General features: G+C 43.8%; 1 protein-coding gene across 1 annotated transcript in view; it reads left to right on the top strand.

Annotated features, from left to right (window-relative positions):
• Positions 1 to 21,436, top strand: part of atp2b4 (ATPase plasma membrane Ca2+ transporting 4) — a gene marked incomplete at its 3' end in the record, with an annotated part of 262,124 nt that overhangs the window by 195,410 nt on the left and 45,278 nt on the right. The window contains exons 13-15 of the mRNA XM_084315824.1: positions 2,712 to 2,891; positions 4,589 to 4,676; positions 7,980 to 8,086. Of these exons, the coding sequence (XP_084171950.1) occupies positions 2,712 to 2,891; positions 4,589 to 4,676; positions 7,980 to 8,086 (375 nt within the window). The remainder of the gene's footprint in view (positions 1 to 2,711; positions 2,892 to 4,588; positions 4,677 to 7,979; positions 8,087 to 21,436) is intronic.

Below are 21,436 nucleotides of genomic sequence, written 5' to 3' on the forward strand. Positions count from 1 at the left end.
TGCAACGTTAGAATAGTTAGGATATCAATTGGCATGAAAGGACTATATTTATATTGTTTGATTAGTATTGATGAGATTCCCTGGCAGATTCTTACAGTCAAAATCTGTTGATCAACTTGAGTTTCCATTCATTTGCATTCACATCACTGCACTCACCAAAGTCTGCGGTGGTCGAGATGTAACGTTAGTCCAGCCCCTCAAACATTTTCTTTATCTCATTTTTAGGGATGTCCGATATTATCGGCCTACCGATTATATCGGCCGATATCGGCATTAAAATGTGATATTGGAAAGTATCGGTTTTCAAAATTATTTTTTTTCTTTTTTTTTTACATTTCTATAACCTTTATTTACCCAGGCAAGCAAGTAAGAACAAATTCTGATTTTATTTATTGTCAAAAGTATGCATAATGTTGTGTTCATTCTAGGGATGCTCGATATTTATATACCGATATTGTCCAACTCTTAATTTCCGATACCGATATCAACCGATACCGATATATGCAGGGTTTCCCTGCATGGGAAAAAAATGGAATAATTTCAGGTCATTAACATTACATATCTCTTGTTGTGGAATTAACACAACATTATGCATACTTTTGACAATAAATAAAATCTGAATTTGTTCTTACTTGCTTGCCTGGGTAAATAAAGGTTATAGAAATGTAAAAAAAAAATAAGATTTTTTTTTATTTTCTTTTTGAAAACCGATACCGATATTTTCCGTTATCACATTCTAATGCCGATATCGTCCGATAATATCGGACATCCCTAGTTAATTCCACAACAAGAGATATGTAATGTTAATTACCTGAAATTATTCTGTTTTTTGGGGGGGGGGAAACCCTGCATATATCGGTATATATCGGTATCGGAAATTAAGAGTTGGACAATATCGGTATATCGGTATCGGTAAAAAAGCCAATATCGAGCATCCCTACTCATTTTGTATATTCTCTCTCCAAGTAGTTGGAAATAGTGTTCCGTCCCATTTGCTGTGTGCCGTCTGGTATCATGCTAACTACTGTAGATCCCTGAAAGCGGGTGGCGAGTGGCTTCAGATGAGTCGTGGTCGTTAACGTTAGACTCCGCTACTAGCTTCGTTGAAGCATAGGATCTTTGAGCCAAAACACAAATTACATTTAACTAAAACGTTCTTTTCTTTGTGCTCGACAAAAGAGAAATAGTGAGAATATCCATGTGAGTAGTGGGTGCTGCCATGACAGTCGAGACTAGAGTAAACAAAACACGCCCACAGCACAGCGTATCCCTGCAGGTGAAGTGACACAGACAGGAGAGGACGACTGCGCTGGATCGCTGACGCTCGCTAACAATCTACATAAAAATAACGCAGTAACGAACCATTCAACGGTAACTGCGTTACTGAATTTCAAAAGTAATACGTTAGAGTACTAGTTACCGCCACAAGTAACGGTGTTACTGTAACGCGTTACTCCCAACACTGCTGATAATAGACAAACAAGACCACTTACCCTGCTAGAAGTGTACCCTTCCTGCTGACTTATTGTACACAATTTGTAAGTCTCTTTGGATAAAAGCTTCAGTTAAATGACTAAATGTAAATGTATTACGCTCTCTCTCCTAAAACATGGTGTATCCATAAGTGAGAGAGCCTAAGTACACTCTGACACGCTGCCGGGGAGGAACCGGAATCTAACCAGAAACCGTCTGATTACCAGACGACCGAGTCACTGTCGTGTGTGTGTGTGTGTGTGTGTGTGTGTGTGTGTGTGTGTGTGTGTGTGTGTGTGTGTGTGTGTGTGTGTGTGTGTGTGTGTGTGTGTGTGTGTGTGTGTGTGTGTGTGTGTGTGTGTGTGTGTGTGTGTGTGTGTGTGTGTGTGTGTGTGTGTGTGTGTGTGTGTGTGTGTGTGTGTGTGTGTTAGAACACTGATGGCATACATTTGTAGAGGTTTCTAATGATCTATAAATAAGTGATGTGATTGTTCTATGAGGAGTAAATCACTTCATGGCTGAGGGTGAAGAATTGCAGCAGACCCATGCGCACGCACGCACGCACACACACACACACACATACACACAGAGAGAGAGCGAGACACACATAGTGACACAGAGAGAGAGACACACGCATACAGAGACACACGGAGAGAGAGAGAGAGAGAGAGAGAGACACACACACACACACCAACAGATCAATGACATTCACTCCATGCATACTCACTTGACTCAAACACACATTGACATTAATGTTCAGACTCCCAGCACAGATCATTATCCAGATTGTATCAAGATAGATTTTTAGAAAGTCTGGACAGCAGAAAACTACATGAAATGCGATAAAAGAAATCTGATACAAACCACGTTCAGGGGTGGTTTGAAATGGGATTCCAATCAGATTTCTACAGATGCGTCTCAGTCCGGACGCTCTAGCCGCTCAAATAGGATTTCAACGGAACACACAAAGACGACAACGTCAAATCCAGAGTGACGGAAGTGCGTCAGAGCGTTTAACATTAGCTGTTAGTTAGCTAAGCTAATCCATTTAGTTAGCTTAGCTAATCAACACAACACTTGCTTTCGTTCACCTGATGTTACCAACTCTGTAGCAAGTTAGCTAACATTGGCGTTAGTAACATTACAGAGCGTTGACTTAACAGTTGGTGGTAGTCTACTCTCTGTGATGTTAGGCAGCTGTTGGTAGACTACTCACTCACACCTTCTCACCGTTACAGGTACCTGATGCCATTTCCAAGTGCCAGCGTGCCGGCATCACTGTGCGCATGGTCACCGGAGACAACATCAACACCGCCCGCGCCATCGCCACCAAGTGTGGCATCCTGCTCCCTGGAGAGGACTTCCTGTGTATGGAAGGCAAGGAGTTCAACCAACTGATCCGCAACGACCAGGGCGAGGTAAAGACTCTCAAGACAAAAGTATACTGAAGTATATCTTCTGAAAGTATACTTTGTAGTTCCAAGTATTCATTTATTTTAAATAATAAAACACAAGATACTTGTGTCCTAATGATCAGGATAAGCGCTCATTGAAGAAACCCACTCCCATTGCCAGAAGAAAGTCTAACATGCCTATAAATACTTACTATGGAATTACTAACTACAACTGTATTACGTCCATAACGGCCCCCAAACAGTATTGCCAACTTCAACAGACCCTTGATGTGAGCTCCAGGTATTAATGCTGACGCTACATACAGTATACAGTATAACCCATATTCGCCGTGGCTCAGAGGCTCCAGAATGAACTCTGGTAGACCCCGGCTGCATCAGTGAGAAGTAAAATGTGGAGTCAGAAATCCGTTCTCCCATTCACTTTCCATTCCAAAAGGGTGATTTACCATCTGGGAGACGATAGGGGGCACTTTTTTCACATCTGAGCGCCGGCGGTCCCTGGATCTCCAACGGTAGGCTCGCGTGATGCAATATTATTTCAGATCGCTAATAATAAAAAAATAAATAAAAAAAAAACGAGAATACTCTTTTGCAATAACGACCTGTTGAATGCAACTACAGTTCAATAGATTAAATTGGTTCTCAAATGCATTTTTTTTTAAGTGTATAGTTAATTCATTTTTTACAGTTTTTGTATTTTTCTGACATGGGGGTTCAACAATAAATGATAAATGACAATCAGAAATGTCAAGTTGCATGTTGTTATTCTAACCAGCTTAGTTCTGTTGCATTTCCAATTTTATTTATTTAAATTATAAATGTATCAGGAATCGATAAGGGAATCGATAAAGAATCGGACCGATAAGCAGAATCGATAATGGAATCGTATCGATAAAATCTGATCAATTCCCATCCCTAGTCATCTGTTGCCTAACAGTCACTGTTTGACCACATTACAGATTCTACCTTTTACATGTGCTTAAAAATATGGAAATTATACTTGTGTATTTTTGGTTAATTTTGCTTAACAACATACTACAGTATAACATCTCAGTTGGTTGAGATTGTTTTATTTAAGTGCACTTAGATTACACTTCCAGCATATATACATACTATCATCTGCTTTGAATTAGTACATGAAAACTCATAAGTGCCAAAAATAAGTATACTCTCAGAAAAGTACATTCTATAAAAATATACTTTCAGTATGGGATCATATACTACATTTCACTGGACCTGGAGGAGGGAGGAGTGTAAGAATCTGAAGCATAAAAGGTGAAAGGGAGTTGCTTTTGAATACATAATCAACGACACACCAACAATATGACTGAAGGATGAGCAGGAACTGGTGAGTGAGGAGTGCAGATATAAATGCTAATATGCATCATATCACACCTCACAAATTTCAGGGTGATAACTGTGTAATAACATATGAATAAGGATCAGGTAATTATTATTAAGAATCTTTTTCTTCTCAGGGAAGTCATAGTAAGTACATGATGGTTTAGCTGGGAGAGCAGATATGACCAGGTAATAATCAGGTAGGCTAATTGTATGTTGTTCCTATGTTATTACACAGTAATTACCCTGTGGTTTGTGCACCGCGATGTGGTGTCAGTGTTCCGTACATACGTGTCCTGCGGAGCGGCAGTGGATGAAAGAAGTAGCATTTGTTGACATTGTGTCCTCCTGAACACTAGGTGGAGCAAGAGCGCCTTGACAAGGTTTGGCCCAATCTGCGCGTGCTGGCTCGCTCCTCGCCGACGGACAAACACACTCTGGTCAAAGGTGGGTGGACGATCCTCGACTTCCTTGATATGTTTAGTAGCAAAATACGGGAGACGTTGGGTCAAACTACACCTCACAGATCTTTTATATACTGTACTCTGGTCTGGCTGCTTGCCATATGAAGAGACGTTGTAAGAATTCTGTATTGATGGCAAATTAATTCAGCTCGCGGCTAACGGCACGGCTAACGGAGCCCATTATGTTCTACTCTGTTCTGCAACGTCCATATTCCTTGCTGTAAGGGATAGTTTCGATTTTTGGAACCCTGGCCCTATTTCCTTACTTACCAGTGATGATGTTGATCAGTAGAGTCCCTTCTCAGCACAATCCATGCTGTTCCTCATAATAATAATTCATTTAATTTATATAGCGCTTCTCAATAACCCGAAGTCGCTGACAATAGTCGGGAGCAAAGTAAGAAAAAAAGAAACAAAAGCAAAGAAACAAAAACAAAGAAACAACAAAGAAACAAAACAAAAGGAACATGATACCATGGGGGGAACAGGGAAGACAGGATGATAGCACAAAAAGACTGGAGACAGACATCAATCAGGTTGGAGGGGGGGGGTTATGAGTGGGGGGGGGGGGTTGAAGGCAAGGGAGAACAGGTGGGTTTTGAGGCGAGCTTTGAAGGTGGAGAGTGTAGGGGAGTCTCTAATGGATTGGGGGAGGGAGTTCCAGAGTCGGGGTGCAGTGCGAGAGAAGGCCCGATCTCCAAAGTTTTTGAGTTTGGATGTCAGGACAGTGAGGGAGGCAGTGGAGGAGGACCGGAGGGAACGGGTGGGGCGGTAGGGAAGAAGGAGATCAGTCAGGTAGAGGGGGGCCAGGCTGTGGAGGGCTTTGAAGGTGAGGAGTACCAGCTCTGGCTAGCTAGCCGCGAACCAATGCAAAGTCAATGGGGTCGAGCTCATGTCTGTACATGCTGACTGAAGCTCACTGAAATCTACGCCACAGTGTCACGCAAAGCAGTTTTGAGCGAGGTCCTGTCAGCTTTTACAGACAGGAGCTTGACCCCATTGACTTCCCATTAGTTTGTGGCTAAATATCCAGAGTTAATATGAGGAACAGCATGGATTGTGCTGAGTATGGACTCTACTGATATATACACCAATCAAAATCAGAACTATCCCTTTAACTTCTGTTTATAGTTTAGTGATACAAAAAAAACCTGCCAATGATGTATGTAAATTATATTGTTACACCCCTAGTAGCTTATGTTCATGCACACATATGTGCGTGCACGCACACACACACACACACACACACACACACACACTGACACTACATATAACCCCTTCTCCCATATGCTCACAAATGTGACATTATACACAAACAGACTGTGGCATGCAGGCACAGACCTACCCAGAGGTTCTCGTGTGCTCCATCCTTCATCCCCATCGCTGTCTTCTTCAAAGAGCAGCTCGTCTCATCTCAGCGGAGGTGGGGGAGGGAGGGAGGGAGGTGGAGGGGTGGAGCAGATGCAGGTGTTGGTCATAAATATGGAAAGAGAGCTGGTGAATTCCAAAAGCATCCCCCTCAGAAATTCAGCGGTAGCGAGCATCATCCATAGCAAGCATCCACATCAGTACTTGGACAGTAGTGACCGCTTTGGACAGTAGCCTTCTTCTTCTTTCGTGTAACATCAGAGGTCCAACTCCATGTCTTGTGGCCATGCCCTTATCTCTGGTCCCACGTCAAAGAGGCTGGCCTCCGAGGGTGGTCTGTATAGGGGGCAGATGGTCAGGATATGCTCGACAGTCTGGTCAGGGTCTCCACACTCGCATGCAGCGCTGTCTACCAGGCCCCACTTCTTCAATGATGCCGACCTCAATTGGTCAGTAGTGCCCGCGTTGGACCGTGTTGGACAGTAGTGACCGTCGTGTTGGACAGTAGTGACCGTGTTGGACAGTAGTGACCGTGTTGGACAGTAGTGACCGTGTTGGACAGTAGTGACCGTGTTGGACAGTAGTGACCGTGTTGGACGGTAGTGACCGTGTTGGACAGTAGTGACCGTGTTGGACAGTAGTGACCGTGTTGGACAGTAGTGACCGTGTTGGACAGTAGTGACCGTGTTGGACAGTAGTGACCGTGTTGGACAGTAGTGACCGTGTTGGACAGTAGTGACCGTGTTGGACGGTAGTGACCGTGTTGGACAGTAGTGACCGTGTTGGACAGTAGTGACCGTGTTGGACAGTAGTGACCGTGTTGGACAGTAGTGACCGTGTTGGACAGTAGTGACCGTGTTGGACAGTAGTGACCGTGTTGGACAGTAGTGACCGTCGTGTTGGACAGTAGTGACCGTGTTGGACAGTAGTGACCGTGTTGGACAGTAGTGACCGTGTTGGACAGTAGTGACCGTGTTGGACGGTAGTGACCGTGTTGGACAGTAATGACCGTCGTGTTGGACAGTAATGACCGTGTTGGACAGTAATGACCGTCGTGTTGGACAGTAGTGACCGTGTTGGACAGTAATGACCGTCGTGTTGGACAGTAGTGACCGTGTTGGACAGTAGTGACCGTGTTGGACAGTAATGACCGTCGTGTTGGACAGTAGTGACCGTCGTGTTGGACAGTAGTGACCGTGTTGGACAGTAGTGACCGTCGTGTTGGACAGTAGTGACCGTGTTGGACAGTAGTGACCGTGTTGGACAGTAGTGACCGCCGTGTTGGACAGTAGTGACCGCCGTGTTGGACAGTAGTGACCGCCGTGTTGGACAGTAGTGACCGTGTTGGACAGTAGTGACCGTGTTGGACAGTAGTGACCGTCGTGTTGGACAATAGTGACCGTGTTGGACAGTAGTGACCGTGTTGGACAGTAGTGACCGTCGTGTTGGACAATAGTGACCGTGTTGGACAGTAGTGACCGTGTTGGACAGTAGTGACCGTGTTGGACAGTAGTGACCGTCGTGTTGGACAATAGTGACCGTGTTGGACAGTAGTGACCGTGTTGGACAGTAGTGACCGTGTTGGACAGTAGTGACCGTGTTGGACAGTAGTGACCGTGTTGGACAGTAGTGACCGTGTTGGACAGTAGTGACCGTGTTGGACAGTAGTGACCGTCGTGTTGGACAATAGTGACCGTGTTGGACAGTAGTGACCGTGTTGGACAGTAGTGACCGTGTTGGACAGTAGTGACCGTGTTGGACAGTAGTGACCGTGTTGGACAATAGTGACCGTGTTGGACAGTAGTGACCGTGTTGGACAGTAGTGACCGTGTTGGACAGTAGTGACCGTGTTGGACAGTAGTGACCGTGTTGGACAGTAGCGCTCAGCCTGACAGGTGCCGTGTTCTGCGTCACACAGGTATCATCGACAGCACGTTGGGAGAAACCCGGCAGGTGGTTGCCGTGACGGGGGACGGCACAAACGACGGCCCCGCCCTCAAAAAGGCAGATGTGGGATTTGCCATGGTGAGTTATTGTTATTATTATTATTATTATTATTATCACAGCGGCTTCTTTCATTTCTATCTATCCTGCCGCCCGTCTGTCCTCTTGCCTTTTCTAATCTACTGTCACGTTTTTGGCCGTGCACATTTTCGTGACGCTGCATCGTTACGAAAAAAATCTAATCTAATATGTTGGTGAAAAAGTAATTTTGTCCCCCTGATAAATCTCCCAATTTTAATGCCAATCCCTTCATTATGACAGCCGTGTAATGGAATAATAAATCAATAAAGGTTAAGCCTGGATGAGTCCGCTTATCGACCGCTAACCAAACCCCCAGAAGAGTGAGGGTATTAGGGAGCAAGGGAGGCAACAAGTGCACGTGCGTGTGTGTGTGTGCGCGCGTGCGCGTGTGTGTGTGACATACCAGAAGAAGCCCTCCAAGCGACGTGCGTTGATTGGTTGTGTCTCCATGTTTGTGTCTTCTGTCTGACCGCTGTTTTGTCTCTGCTTGTATCCGTGTGTTTTTGCATAGCGATGTCAGCAGATTCCTGTGTACTTTAGTGTGTAACACAACTGTATGTGCTTAGTTTACATCTCTCGTGTCCGTACCTGGGCCCTCATTTATCAAAATTTCTTAGAAAGTGTTCTATTTTCATACGTAAGCACAGAATTTAGAATGTGTGCACGCACAAAAAAAACGGGATTTATCACACGTGCGTACACAGGTCCTACGCACACCTGTCTTGATAAATATCACTTTGATCCTAAGCTGGAGCTCGTGCACTGTTTTAAGTATTTGCATACCAGAACCGCCCCGATTAACCATATACGGTAATGGAACACCCCCATGGGATGTGAAATAATGGTCTAACCCGAGCGAACTCTGAGAGACTTCACTGAGAGCGAGATTGATCACAGAGGTCCAACCAACAAATTGAACGTATACACAGCATTTCCCGTTGTGAACAATCTTATTTGGAAACATGACACACAGAATAATAGTATTTAGCGTTTTATTTTAAACAATATTTAATCGTATGATTATAGATATTTTTAGAGAATAAATAAATCCAATGAAGTTGCCAAGTTCACAGACAACTTCGCTGAGGAGGAGGGAGCGTGTAGACCAGGGGTCAGCAACCTTTTTGACATGGAGTGCCTGTTTGAAATATAGTTGTAACTAGTGTGCCTCAACAATATTCCATGCATCGTAATTTTTTTCTTCTCATAATCAGGTATTTTTAATGATAATTTTTACATTATTACATCATTATTGTTATTGTTATTATTAACAATATTATTATGATGGTTGTATCAACCCTAAATCTGAGTTGGGGGGGGGGGGAATGCAATGCAGACAAACAGCTGCATACAGTGCGACCATTTCACTCACATTTGCCCATTCATTTTTGGACACATCACACACCATCGGTTTGTGTACTGTACGTGTGCTGTCATAGCTCCACCTACAGGCCTAATGGAGAACACCAGGAGAACACCAGGATGTGAATGGAGGGTGAATGTGAGGTATATCGTGTAAATAAATTTTGATTGATCGCAAGACTACACTGTAAAAAAATTTATAATAATAAGTTACCAGAACTTAAAAATATTGAGTTCAGTTACTGCGCATTAAGGTTTTCAGTTTTCAATCCATAATAAGTTAACAGAAAAATAAGTACACAACCACATTATTTCAACCTAATAAAACTATGTTTATTGTCATTGTTTTAAGAACACAAGTTGACTTGGTAATACTCACATTTTGAGTAAAAAAAATGGCTTAACATGTGCAATGTTCAATGAAATAGAAAAATAAATAATAAAATTTGTTGATTAATCCCACTGGTCACAATGGTGACCGTAATAATGTTTTTGTTATAAGGCTCTGCGAATGTTACTGAATGATGTATTTCCAGCTAAATTGAAATAATAAACAAATAAAGGGTCTCAATTAAATATGTGGTAGTAAAAAGAACCTGTGGGAGGATTTCAACAAGATAAATGCGACAACAGTGCAAAATATTTCACTCTAATATTTCAAAGCAATTTTTCTTTTTCTTTTTTTTGTGCCATTTTTACTGCTGCCCCCTGTGCCTATGCAAATGCCCCTGCGTGCCTATGCAGGCACGCGTGCCTAGGGTTGCCTACCCCTGGTGTAGACTATCTGCGGTGCGCCGGGAGCCAAGGATGTTGACTGACCCAGTCCTGCTACAGAACCAGCACATTGACAGAAATAAATGACAAGCTGACCCGACATTAAGCACTGTAATGACTGGGCGGCTAGGTGGTGTAGTGGGCAAGGCACTCGCCACCAGTGTGGAGACGCTAGGATTCGCGTGTTCGAATCCAGCTCTCCACATTGTTTTCAGTTTAGCTGGTCGTCCGCAGTAATACACATTGGCCGTATTACGGGGAGGGAAAACTGAAGGGTGGGGATCGAACGTTGTGAACAAGCGACTCCTACAAGTCGGTTGGTGCGCCTGCGCAGTAGAATCAGGAAGTGTCGGGGGCAGCGTGAGCCTCCCACGCGTTACTCCTCGACACTGAGAGATCGAGCTGCGCAGGTGAAAAGATGCGACTGCTGTTACCTCAAGTACCGGAGGGGACTTGTGCTATGTATGACTTAGTCCACATTGCAGCCGGCTTGTGGGAGGCAAGAAACAGCGTTTGTGACAGGGGAGGGTTGAATTGGATGATACGAAATTGGGATGGGAGAAAATATAGAAAAATGGGAGAAAAAGTGGATACAAAAAAAAAAAGCACTGTAATGACTGAAATTAAATCAATTTCAGCAGGCCAACTCTGCGCTCTACAATGCCTATTATGTGCGCTCGTCATGAGCCCGTGGTTCTGGTCAGAGTCATTATGGGTTCAGTGAATAACCCTGATCTGCATTTAAGTGATGTTTTAGATACCCCAGTAATAACATTACAATTGAATTAAATACAATTAGGCCTGAATGAGACTCCGGCCACCGGCACATTATCAGCCAAAATGCGCATCGCAGATTATCTGTACATTGACCAAGTGGAATCCCATTCACATTACTGGATTTGTTTATTGATGGAACAAACTCTGAGAGATTGTTCACAGAGGCGCTTCCGAAACAAGATATAATATGATGTGTATAATATAATGTGTGTAGAGGCATATGATACAATCTATTTTGTTGTTGGTATTAGGTAGCCTATATGAATTACATATAATAGCAGCCAGCCTACATTATGCAACAGTAACTTGCGCATATATAATAACACACAGCCCTGCGAAGCCTGCATACAGTAAACTAACTTGATCATTAATCTAGCTGTTGTATCTTTACGCTTATGAAAACATTAAATAATATGTATAGGCTATAGGCCGTCGCTTTAGCTTATATTCTCAAATTGCATTTAATGGCTATCCTACTCGAGTCCTCGATATCCTCGCGGACGGACCAGTATACCTTTATATCATATCATATTCATATTCATTTTTTTTTTTTGATCAAATTTTTTTATTATTAATTACATGAAACAGGACAACACAATAACCACAGTAACAAAAAACATAACTTCACAGGAGAATAACAAACAATAATAATACAGAATAATAAATTATAAGACAAAAAGAAAAAGAAACAGCGTCCAACCTATCAAATATAGGTGGCTACTTCAATAACAAAAAGGGGTCTTCAAGACATGGCAACCTTTCCCCACCTTTACAAAGTGGAGTGACTTAAAAGATTGTTTATGAGAGTGTTGTCGCAGATTTACTGTAGATAGCCTAGGTCCCTTACACATGTTCAAGACTGCCAAACTCGCAGACTGTAAAGTGTAAGAAGAAAGAAATTCCTCTTCCAAGTTGGTTGACAGGTCAATCAGTCTGCCAATATTAGTCCCTTGGGGAGATGGCATGTGAATTGACATATAGCGCAGAATAGCTAAATACCAACCCCCCCTAAAATCCCCCCAGCCGAAGTTAAGAAGGACAAGACAAAAACCAAGACAGACAAGACATTTCCTCCTCCCCCTCCCCAGAGACCGCCGGACCCCCCCGATCAAGCGCCCCAACCCCGCTCAGCCGCACACGGCGGTCTTTACCTTCTCAGCTGCTGCGAACCACAGGTCAATGCCAGCCTGCCCCACCCCAATCACCCGAGCCGTGGATATCTCAAGATAAATCACATCCAATAGAGTTAGGGACCAGTTGATCATTGTCAGCTTCTCAGGCTCCTTCCATCTCATTGCTATAAGCTTCTTCGCTGCTGTGACACCCGCTAGGACAACCCTTTTCAGTTGTACGGACGCGGGTAGTGTCGTTATATCGTTCAGGAGTAGCGTAACAGCTGTGAATGGGATAGTTAAGCCACACAGATCTGAAAGTTTGTCCGTTATTGACCTCCAGAAACGGGCCACCGGTGGGCAATCCCAATACATATGCATATAAGTGCCAGTGGCCTTTTGAGAGCACAAAGTGCACCGAGAGTCGGTTATCAGTCCCATAGCAAATAGCTTCCTAGGTGTAAGATAGGTCCTATGAATGTAATTAAAATTAATTTGCTGGTGATTGGGGTTGCGGGAAGATAATGCCACATTTGCCCAAACATCATCCCAGTCAAACTCGGGGTCCAACTCCGGGATATCCACACGCCAGATTGTATCCAATGATAAATTTTTATACGTGGATTGAATTAAGAGCGTATAAAAGTCTGAGACAAACCCTCTGGATGTCGTTCTGTCCACTATGAGCCTGAGGAAGGGGTGTGGTTGCAAAGCTTGAGCCCACGGTACGCCATGCGCCCTCAGTGCTGACCTTAGTTGAAGGTAAAGAAAGAAGGACTCGCCGGGAAGATCATAAAATTCTCTTAAGTCCTGAAACGCACGGAGGCCGTTCTTATCATAAATATCCTCCAGAGTATGCACTCCCCTCCTTTGCCATTGAGGAATATTAACCGGCTTGTGTCCAACAAGTAATTGCTGGTTATTAAAAATTGGAGAGTCCAGGTGCCAAGGGCATTTAACCCCACACGACCTCTGTACATTACGCCACGTTTGGATCACGTGAGTTATGATCGGTCCATACCTCAGCCGGCATTTCGCAATAGAGACAGTGGAGTACACTACATCCTGCAATCTTAGCGGAGACACCGCCGCCGCTTCTAAGGAGCGCCACGATACAGCCTCTACAGGGTCTAGCCAGCACATCAGAGGTCTCAGTGAAAAGGACCAGAAATAAAGTTTAAAATCAGGGATTGCGAGGCCCCCATCTTGTTTCCTACGTTGAGTAGTAGCCCTTTTGATTCTCGGGCGTTTGTTATTCCAGACAAACTTAGATACCATCGATTGTACCTTGCGCCAGTGGTCTATTGGAGGGGGCAGGGGGAGCATTGAGCTAATAAAATTTATCCTAGGCAGGATGTTCATTTTGATTATGGAAGCCCGGGCTTGTAAGGAGTTAGGAAGGGACGACCACCTGTCTAGATCCTGGCGTATTTTATCATAAGTACCCGTGAAGTTGTACTTAGTAGTTTGGTTCAGCGTGGGGAATATCTCTATGCCCAGGTATTTAAAATGTTCTACTATGGGGATATCAGCTGGTAGTCGTACCGCCTTGGCCAGTTCATTAAGAGGTAGGCAGGCTGATTTGTTCCAGTTAATCTTAAAACCTGACAATTTACCAAAGTCGTCGATTATCCTCAATAATTTTGTGGCCGACCGGGAGGGGTCGTCCATGAAAATCAGCAGGTCATCCGCATAGAGAGCAATTTTGTGTGGAGTATTGTTGACCATTATGGGGACGATGTCCTCCGATTGCCTAATAAATTGAGCCAAAGGTTCGAGGGAAAGCGCGAACAGTCCCGGGCTCAGAGGGCAACCCTGTCTAGAAGATCTGGAGACTGGAAAGAGTGTGGAACAGTTTTTGCCTGTCAGTATCATCGCAGACGGCGAGGCATACAGGACTTTAATCATATGAATAAAACTCTTTCCAAGACCCATGACCTCCAGTACCTTCCACAGGTATGACCACTCAAGTCTGTCAAACGCCTTCATGGCATCCAAAGACAGAACTGTGGATGGAGTTGTATTGTCTTTACTGTTATCGATTACATGCAACAGCCTCCTAAGATTATCTGCAGCCAGACGCCCCGGGATAAAACCAGTTTGATCGCAGTGTACCAATACAGACATAAATCTCTGCAGGCGACGGGCCAGCACCTTGGCAAACACCTTTAAATCGGCCCCGAGAAGACTCAAGGGTCTATAGCTACCACAATCATTGGGATCTTTGTCCTTTTTGAGAAGTAAAGAAATCAACGCCATATTGACATCTCTTGAGAACTCCCCTTGTTCGATAGCGTAATTGATCATATCGAGCATCAATGGACCCAGTTGGTCCCAGAAAGCTAAATACACTTCGGGTGGAATACCATCCCAGCCTGGCGCCTTACCCCTCTGCATTTCAACAATAGTCTCCCTCAATTCTACGAGAGTAATCGGTCTCCCCAGTTCCTTGGCCTCTTCCTCAGAAATGTGGGGTATCTCAAGCCCGCCAATGAACGATTCAAATCTAGAGTCATCCAGATTACCCTCTGAGCTATATAACTGTGAGTAAAACTCTTTAAAAGTGTCATTGATCTTTTTCGAATCAGTAGTGACTGCACCCTGGCTCGTCCTAATCGAGGGGATATCTGAGAAATGATCATTTGAGCGTATTTTCATTGCCAATAGATGGCTAGGTCTGGAGCCGTGAAAATAGTAATTTTGTCTTGTCCTATGTATTAAGAACTCAGACTGTTGTTTAAGTATGGAGTTTATTTCTTTTTTGACTATCTTACGTTGTGTGTTTAGTCGTTCATTATAGTCAGTTTGCAAGGATGCGTATAGGTCCGCATATAATGATTCCAGTCCTTCTAGCTTTTTTGACCGGGATTTTCGCAAATTGGAGGCAAATAGTGTGACATGACCCCTGATGAATCCTTTCAATGCGTTCCACAGGACCCTAGGGTCTTCTACCGTGCCAACGTTGATCTGCAAAAATTCAGCTAGTTTACTCCTGAACTCAGAACAGAAGTCATCGTTCTTTAGCAAGGTCGAATTAAAACGCCATCTGGGAGCTCTTGCGGAGAGCCTGCCAAAGGTTGCCGTAAGGAAAATCCCCTTGTGGTCTGAGAGAGCCAAGGGAACCAATGAGACATCGAAACTATCAAACATATTAGGGGACGCGAATGCATAGTCAATTCGAGAGAAGCTTTTGTGTCTGGCTGACAGGTGAGAGTAATCTCTGAGGGTGGGGTTGCATAAGCGCCAGAGGTCTGAGAGCCCCGTGTCTTTGGCCCACATCCTGAGGGCCTTAGAGGCCCGTTTCTGGTCGCTCGTTTCAGAGGGCCCAGACCTATCCATCTCCGCATCCCAGCACGCATTAAAATCGCCACCCACAATGAGAGCGTATCCATTAAGTTCCAACATATTCTTCGTGATTGTATTATAGAACGCTGAATCAAATGTGTTAGGAGCATACAATGCTATTATAGCCATCTTCCTATGCAAGAATTCAACTTTTGCTATAGTAATCCTTCCCTCCGTGTCCGACCATACATCCAAGATTTTGATATCAAGGTTACGTCTTGTAACTATGACTACTCCTTTCGTCTTATCATCGGCTGAGGATGCGGAGATAACGTGATATTGCCGATTTGCCAGTCTTGACACGTCACCTACCATTAAATGCGTCTCACTAAGGAGAGCAAGGTCAATATTTCTCCTCTTCAATAGCCAAAGGACACTGGCACGCTTGTGTGGGGCGTTAAGCCCTCCTGCGTTCCAAATTAAAATATTCAATTTAGCCATGGTCGAGCTTGTATAAGTGCGTAGAGAACATACCCGTGCAGCCAGGCTGAGTACAGAGGTGCCGATCCCGGCGGGCCCGGACGGTCAATCCCAGGAGTTCAGAGGAGGAACACTTACACATATATAAGACAACAGTACATAGAACACATAAAAATACCACCCCAGCTACAGCCCCCCCCCCTTCTACTCTAAACCCTAACCCACCCGTCCTACTATAAGTTCCTCTATACCCACTCTCCAATCCCCACCCTATGCCCCACCCACTGAGGATGGTCATCTTCCTATCACTTCCCACTAGAGACATGGATCAATAAGACGCTTCCCACTCCCACCCCCCTCTAGTTAAACCCCTGAGTAAACCCCCACTAGTCCAATAAACACAAATAATAATAAAAATTAAATTCAATAAAGATATCGGTCGAAAACCACCTGAGCACTGGCCCTAACATAAGACAACCATAATGGTAAAAATAGCCATTATTAAATAATAACTCACATCAACCTGCAACCATCTATTTCCGAATCTGCGCTTCAACGTCGCAATGTTATGGCCCAAATGGGTACAGGAAAATTCAAAACAAAATTAAATTAAAGCATCCCAGCCGATAGTCTAAGGCAGGATCGGGTCACAGGTTAATTGTGCAAAATTGTGTGAACAATGTCAATTAAACAATGACAAAAATAAGAAAGGGAAAAAAGGGGGTTATGGTTAAAGTGCACCCCTGAAGCAGTCCCTCTGATCAGGCACAACGGCTGACATGACATAACCTATGTAAGAATCGACAATAATAGGAAAAGGAAAAAGAGGGTTATGGCTAAAGTGCAAGCAAAGTTAAACTTGACCCAGCCTGTTATCACATATTTATGTATATTCGTTCGAGAGCCAACATGAACCTTGGCCCTAACATGACAGCTATAATGGAAAAATTAGCCATTATTATATAATTACTCAGCATCAACCCTGTGACCAACTACCTCGTAGTCTGCATATTAATGTTGCAACATTATAGTATAAATGGAAAAAGGAAAATTCAAAACAAAATCAAAGCATATCAGCAGTTAGTCTAAGGTAGGATCGAATCACAGTTAAATTGCTCATTCAAATGCCATTAAAACAGCGACAATAATAGAAAAAGGAAAAAGAGGGTTATGGCTAAAGTGCAAGCAAAGCTAAACCTAAGCCAGCCTGTTATCACATATTTTATGTATATTCGGTCGAGAGCCAACGTGAGCCTTGGCCCTAACATGACAGCTATAATGGAAAAATTAGCCATTAATATATAATTACTCAGCATCAACCTGTAACCATCTACCCTGGAGTCTGCATATTAATGTATCAACGTTATAGCATAAGTGCCTCACGGAAAATTCAAAACAAAATTAAGGCGAGTCAGTAGTTAGTCCAAGGTAGAACCGGATCACATTTAAATTGCTCATTCAAATGCCATTAAAACATATAGGAAAATTCAATACAAAATTAAATTAAAGCATCCCAGCCGATAGTCCAAGGCAGGTTCGGGTCACAGGTTAATTGCTCATTCAATTGCCCTTAAAACAGCGACACTAATTATTATATAATTACTCAGCATCAACCTGTAACCATCTACCCTGGAGTCTGCATATTAATGTATCAACGTTATAGCATAAGTGCCTCACGGAAAATTCAAAACAAAATTAAGGCGAGTCAGTAGTTAGTCCAAGGTAGAACCGGATCACATTTAAATCGCGCATATAGATGACATAAAAACAGCGACAATAGGAAAGAAAAAAAAAAAGGAAGAGTGGGTAATGGCTAGAGTGCAAGCCATATAACCATATAGCCATTAAGTGCAAGCCATACCCGACCCAACCTGTTATCAAATATTGTTTATGCATATTCAACCGACCTTGGCATCTACCTTGGATCACCAAAGCTCAAAACAACCTGGATATAAAAATAAAAAGCATACCAGAAGTTAGTTAGGGACTCGGTCACTCTTGAACTGTGCAAACCAATGTCCCTTTGAACAGCAACAGCAACCAAAATACGTAACCATTAACGAATGTCTCAGCGCAGACCATAGTCGAAGCCCGCTGGCTAGCCCGAGGCTAGCGCGTAAGCTAGTGACGAATCCGGATAGCACGTTAGCCTACTATGTACATTGTTCAGCTAGCTCGTTAGCTTCCAAAGAGGCGATACACAAGTACGACCATGAGGTCAGCTTTAGCAAGTAACAGAAGTCATTGGGAAGCCCCGCTAGTTGGATGGGCAGAGGACAGTTAGCATGTCTGGGCATGACAGCAAGTGTTTGTGAATAGTCGACCTAATCAATGTATATAGGCCCAAACCGCCAAGTCACTCACCCTCCATAGATATCAAGCAACAGACTCGGGTGTCTTCGCGAGATATTCCTTCGCTTTAGCCAACGACCAAAACAAACGCTGACCACCGACCTTCTCCAACACAGATAGTTTCGCGGGAGCGAATAACGTGGGCCTCAGGCCTAGTCTCCATAGCTTAGTCAGGACCACCTTGTACTCGGCTCTCTGAGCTTGAACCTCCGGTGTAAAGTCCTCGAAAATGGCCACTTTGTGATCGCCAAACCTCAGAGTACCCCTTCTGGTGCGAGCCGACCGCATGATGATTTCTCTCTGTTGGAGTCTGTTCAGCTTGACTATGATGGGCCTCGGTTCTTTGTTCACGCCGGGAGAAAACCTGCCCGCTCTATAGGCCGACTCACAGATAGGAGGCGAGGGGAGGACGTCCGTCCCTAGTATCTTCTGCAGCAGTTCGGGCATGGTCTCAGAGAGACGGCCTTCACCGCTGGTCTCCGGTACTCCAACAATCCTGACGTTGTGGCGTCTATCCCGGGACTGCATCTCCTCCATCGCCGACTGTAGTTTGTTGACTTCAGCCTGCCTAGCCAGCAGGGCGGATTCAAGACCCGCCATCTTCTCACATTGTGATGATACCTCCGTCGTTAGCATGGCTAGTTCGTTAGCATTAGCCGATGAGGCAGCGTGAATCGTCTCCATCTTGTCTGTCAGCGGGACTACCGCCAGCCGTATTTCTTCTGATATCTCACGACGGAGGCTGATACAGAAATCCGCCAACAATTTCTTCTGTGCTTCAGCGATGCGTGCCTCAGAGTCTGCGTGTACTTTCTTCTGTGCTTCAGCGATGCGTGTCTCAGAGTCTGCGTGTAGCTTGGTCATGACCAAGAGCACAGCTTCGCTTAACTCCCCGACAGCGGGAGACGGTACGGCCATGCTCGGCGGTGTCGGTGTCGTGCCTAATTCTTTCATGGCTCTGGTTTCCACCCCCGCCATCGTAGAAAGTCGAAAAAAGTTGACGAATGTATACTAAACACGACGACCTAGCAAACAAATAAAAAACAAATAAAAATAAAATAAAGACTAATGGGGAGAAACGTATATTCAGCACGGTAGAAGGGAGCTCATGTGAAAACACGTCTACTCCATGATCGCTCAGCTCCGCCCTCCATCATATTCATATTCATATCATAGTTTACTATATCAGCCTACCAGCATGTAATACGTTCTTTGTTAGAACTCAACTCGTTATTATTTTGCGCATAGATTGCAGAAATACGGGAACGTTTTGATTTAGGCTTTGACATTGTAAAACTAAATAAGTGAAATTCTGTAAGCAGAATACAAGTCATGATATCACCCACACGATATATGCTCTGTATCCAGAGCATGTATGCTTTTCATTCATTTAAGACACATTTATTGCAAGGGTTTTGTATACACATACACTCAACAAATAACCTCAGTCTGTTCTCGTTGCAATGCGTTTTTTATTCTTTCTTATAGGAAGGGGGAAGAACACTATATCGTGGGTGTTCATATGACTTGTATTCTGCTTACAGCTTCGGGGTTCCACTTATTACGTTTAACAATGGCAAAGCCCTTTAAATATAATCAAAACGTTCCCGTATTTCTGCAATATATGCGCAAAATAATAACGAGTTGAGTTACGCGGAGCGCAGTCAGTGTTTATGCGCAGTCAGTGCTGTGATGTTCTGCAGCTGGTGGTAGTCTACTCTCAGTGATGTTATGCAGCTGGTGGTAGAGTCTACTCTGTGATTTTATGCAGCTGGTGGTAGTCTACTCTCTGTGCTTTGGCTGCGCTCCATCTACAATATTTTCAATTTGCACGCACTCACTCAACCCCCCCCCCCCTTCTATTTATCAGGAGAGCGGAGCGTTAGTGCCGAGCAGAGACCATAATGGTGTTGGAGACAGAAAGACACATGTCATGAGAGAGAGCGAGAGAGCGCGCCTAGGCTTTTTTTTCTTTTTCAAATAAAGTCACTCAACCAACCATTAGGTAACTACCTTGCTTGATAAAAGCAAAGGGATCACCTGCAAGGGGTACAGTAATCTGGGCAGGACATTCATCTTAATGATAGAGACTCTGCCAAGCAATGATGGAGGAAGTGGATCGTTAAGGGTTTAAATTGGCCTTAAACATCTGATGAAACATAATACCTGTAATCTGAATACCTAGGTACACAAAACCTGACATGGACCAGCGGAATGGAAATGAGGCTAGAGAATTGGTTCTATCTCTAAGGCTTCCCAGTGGCATAGCTAGGGATTTGGGAAAATATATTTTGTAACCACAAAAGGACCCGAACAGACTAATAATGTCAACAAGACGCAGGCTCCGATAAATACAACAAGGTATCGTCTGCATAAAGGGAGATTTTGAGTTGGCCTTTACCTACATTTATACCGCTTATAGCAGTACCGCTGGACAGAGGTTCCACTGCAAAAGCAAAAGGGGTGGAGCTAAGGGGACAGCCTTGACATGGTGAGCGATGGAGTGGGAGATTTTCTGATCCATAACCATTGGTGATGACTGAAGCTAAGCGATTATTATATAAGAGTCTGACCCATTTGATGAAATGTTCCCCCAAATTAAATGTATTCAGAATACAGAACAGATGAGGCCATTAACACAGTCGAGGCCTTTTCTGCATCCAATGAGATGACCATGCTATACAATTTTGTGCTTGGCAGAGATTAATAATATTAGAGCCTTCGGACATTGTGACTAGAACTTCTGTCTTTGATAAAGCCTGTTTGGTCTTCCCAAAGCCCTCTCCAATCGTAGTGCTAATAATTTGATAGTTTAATATTCTGGTTAAGGAGAGTGTTGTGAAGGATCAGATTAAACCGAATATATATATTTATTTATATATATATATTTAAATAGTGTTTGTATATCGTTTGATATCCCCTGTATATTCTTTGTACAATATGCACTGAATATCCCTTTAGTCTACTAAACAGCCCATAATAGTTTCATTCTACCATTGGACGAGAACCTGGCGCCAGGTTGCCATACCCCTAGGTTCAAGTTCAATCGTGCCGCCCAACATGTCGTGGCAAGCCCCGGTTCCGCGTAGGAATACGTCGGGCGAAATACGAATGGTACTATTTGTTCATAGCGCATATATATATGGCGCAAGTAAAGTAGAACTTTCTTTTAGTCCAGTTCTTTACCCTCCAACAGAGTGACAGACGC

The sequence above is a fragment of the Notolepis coatsorum genome (assembly GCF_963971535.1).
Source record: "Notolepis coatsorum genome assembly, chromosome: 6".
NCBI lineage: Eukaryota > Metazoa > Chordata > Actinopteri > Aulopiformes > Paralepididae > Notolepis > Notolepis coatsorum.